The sequence below is a fragment of the Penaeus vannamei genome, chromosome 1, assembly GCF_042767895.1.
Source record: "Penaeus vannamei isolate JL-2024 chromosome 1, ASM4276789v1, whole genome shotgun sequence".
NCBI classification, from domain to species: domain Eukaryota; kingdom Metazoa; phylum Arthropoda; class Malacostraca; order Decapoda; family Penaeidae; genus Penaeus; species Penaeus vannamei.
In genome coordinates this window covers 30,817,024-30,820,331 of record NC_091549.1, presented here as the reverse complement: position 1 = coordinate 30,820,331, position 3,308 = coordinate 30,817,024, and the positions used below count along the sequence as shown (strand labels likewise).

Here is a 3,308-nt window from a genome sequence, read left to right as displayed (position 1 = left end):
ACATCAAGAACTCTGGGGACCTCATCAGACTTCAGAGTTTTGTATATAAAAATAAGAAAACTTGTTTTGATGATGTAGTGTGATCTGTCTAACTCAGGGGGGACCCCTGAGTTAGACAGTTATAGTTAAGAGTCCCAGTTCATCAAGTCACTCTTTTTTTGAATTCTGCCCTCCCTTGATGCTGGCGGGGGATACAGGCGCAAATAGACCTGGTTAACCCCTGTCAATTCAATCCCCTTAAGTGGTAGCATGGGGGGAGACTGAATCATTAATAGGGGTGTTCCAGTGTGAATACCACTTTTTGACGTTCAGCCTAACCATATAGTAAAATACATACTAAAAAGTAATCTAAGAAAAATACAAAAGTGAATGTGCTAAAGGTACCTAAAATTACTGACTGTCGTATGCAAAAACTAAAAGAAAAAGACTTCCAGAGTGGAGAGCCTGGCTGAAGGCCTTATCATAAAACAAAGACAAAACCAGCAAGTCTGGCGTCAGAGCTGAAGGCTTAAAACCCCTTAAACCTAAAAGAAAAAAATACGACAGTATAAAACCCGAGTCTGGTGACACCGAAACAGGAAAATTAAAACTAATAGATCACTCAGACCCCCTACATTGAAATGTTAAAATTTACAAATAAATCTGAGAGAAACAAACCTGCCAAGTTCATTTAAAAATAAAAAAATAAAAAAATAAAAGGATGTTAAATCATTCAATAAAAATGTTCTTGGGATCACGTCCAGCTCCTATGCAAAGAATATCAGGATCTCAGTACTTAACTTATTATCTTCTGTGATCGTCTCTGTGTTCAGTTTAAATAAATATGGCGACACTGCCACTGGTTTAAAGCTTCGGAGTGTAACGAAACACACTCGATGACGTCTCGACTTGTACTGTTTATTATTTACCTTTTCAATGCCCCGGTGACGTCAGAGGCCAAACATTTATGCAAAATATAGTCTTGTAATAAACAAGCTAAAACTGTGCATAAAAGCGAACAAAAATAAAACTAAGAGTATAAAATAGAAATCATAAGAAAAAGAAAAGCGATAACTAAAAAGGACAAGTAAGTATTGTACGTAAAAATGCTTCCCCTACAACTTAAAATGAAAACTAAGTAAATACGAGACCTTAAAACTGTACTGAATGTTAAAAAAAACTAAAATGAATAAAAGCTGATGATACAAGGGTCATTAAAGTGTCTCCTTGTTAAATCATAAATAAAAACGTTCAGAGAAAACACACAATAAAAAGGGGAAACTAAAATAAAACAATGAAAGTAAATAAAATCAAGAAAAATTACCCAAAACCGAGGTGAGACACGTGAGACAATCCTCCAACACGGCAGTCAGAGCGGGAGAGCGGAGAGGATGAGATGCAGCATCCAAGACCACCTTACAGAATTCCTCCCCCGCTCTGGGTCGAAGCCAACAGCAGAGACCTAGAAGATAAAAGCAAGCCTGAGTCCTGACACACACAAAGGAGCGGACATAAGTTTGACAGGTGATCATAAAAGAACAGTATTATTAAATATAAATCCCATCACCATAAAACAAAAATCAGGAGCATCTGGTAACATCTGGACGGTCTCAACACTCCCAGGACATGACGTGGTGCAGTGAAACCAACAGATGAACAGCAATCTCTACTGCAGTGTGGCACACAGCCAAGGGCGCACTGCCAGTAGAGTCCCTACAGCAGGCTAACAGCAGCACTTGAACCAGCGTGGCACACAGCCAAGGCGCACTGAGTCCAAGCTCCCTAGCACACAACTAACAGCCTTGCTTGATCCAGTGTGGTACACAGCCAAGGGCGCACTGGAACCAAGCTCCCTAGTTGGTTGAGCTAACGGCAATCCTTGGCCAAGGGCGCACTGCCAGTAGAGTCCCTACAGCAGGCTAACAGCAGCACTTGAACCAGCGTGGCACACAGCCAAGGCGCACTGAGTCCAAGCTCCCTAGCACACAACTAACAGCCTTGCTTGATCCAGTGTGGTACACAGCCAAGGGCGCACTGGAACCAAGCTCCCTAGTTGGTTGAGCTAACGGCAATCCTTGGTCGGCATGGCACAAATCCTGATCATACCAATCCAAGGTCCCTACGGCACACAGCTAACAAAAATCCTTGATTGGCATGGCACAAAGCCTGGTCGTACCAATCCAAGGTCCCTAGCACACAGGTAACAGCAACCCTTGATCCAGCATGGCACATAGCCTGGGCGTACTGGACCAAGGTCCCTAGCGCATCAAAGTAACAGCAATCCTTGATCCAGCATGGCACATAGCCTGGGCGTACTGGACCAAGGCCCCTAGCACATCGAAGTAACAGCAATCCTTGATCCAGCATGGCACATAGCCTGGGCGTCCTGGACCAAGGTCTCTAGTTGTCTTCATCCCCATTGATTGTGGCTGGCTCACGGGTTATGAAATCACGCACACAGGTTGTGAGGATGGCCACCCAAGGATCATCAGGTGCAGAAGGCGCCTCTTCCTCTTCATCTGGATCAATATTGTCATCAGGATACAACTCTTGTGGTGGGTGATAAGGGCGTAAATGATTAAGGTGAGCCCTCACAACCTTGCCAGAGTCCAGATGTTGCACCTCAAACGACACTGGACCAAATCATTTAGAGATCCGGGCAGGCCCTAGCCATCTAGGGCCCAGGGGACGTGGCACTATCTCCTTATACCTTCTTCTGGAGCAAAGGTCCCTTTGGCTCGCTTGTTGTATGCCCTCTCATTAGTTTCGTGGGAAGCCCTGGAAGCCATCACAGCTCCCCGGCGAGCTGTCTTGAGTCTTTCTTGGAATGTACTGTTATCACTGAAGACTGCATCATTTGTGAGACCTACAGGAAAGTATGCATGTGAATCTGTTAGGAGATAGAGGGGTTGCTTCCCTGTTGTACGATGAATAGCAGAATTGAGGGCGAGTCGCAGTTCAGGTATATGCTTGTGCCAGTCCCTAGGTCGATCTTCTACCATCGATTGTAGAGCTGCCTTGACAACACGGTTGGTGCGTTCCACGAGTCCATTGGCCTGGGGGTGATATCGGATGGTGAAGTGGTGTGAAGCTCGTAACATGTCCACAAGCTCAGCAAACAGGTTAGATGTGAACTGCCGGCCATTATCAGTCTGGATGACGCGAGGTGGACCAAAGTATGTTATCCAATGGTCAAGGAAGGCATGATGTACTCAAGAGGCTGTTATATCTCAGAGTGGGATGATCTGGATGAACCGAGAATGTTGGTCTAAGACAGTTAATGCCCATCTCATGGGTGCCTGGCACAGGTCAAGAATGTCCAATGACAC

At 44.9% G+C, this 3,308-nt stretch overlaps 1 protein-coding gene across 1 annotated transcript; it reads right to left on the bottom strand.

The window, feature by feature from the left end:
* Positions 1-2,379: 2,379 nt before the first annotated feature.
* LOC138862740 (uncharacterized) lies at positions 2,380-3,080 on the bottom strand. Its single transcript, XM_070125819.1, has 2 exons — positions 2,690-3,080; positions 2,380-2,528 (listed from the first exon to the last, which is right to left on the bottom strand). Exons 1-2 carry the CDS (start codon positions 3,078-3,080, stop codon positions 2,380-2,382), a joined length of 540 nt encoding a protein of 179 aa, XP_069981920.1.
* Between the last annotated feature and the right edge of the window lie 228 nt (positions 3,081-3,308).

Coding starts and splice junctions, on each gene's coding strand:
- LOC138862740 (XM_070125819.1), bottom strand. CDS start 3,080: ATGTTACGAGCTTCACACCACTTCACCATCCGATATCACCCCCAGGCC. Junction 2,529..2,689: donor GACCTTTGCTCCAGAAGAAG/GTATAAGGAGAT, acceptor ACCCACCACAAG/AGTTGTATCCTGATGACAAT.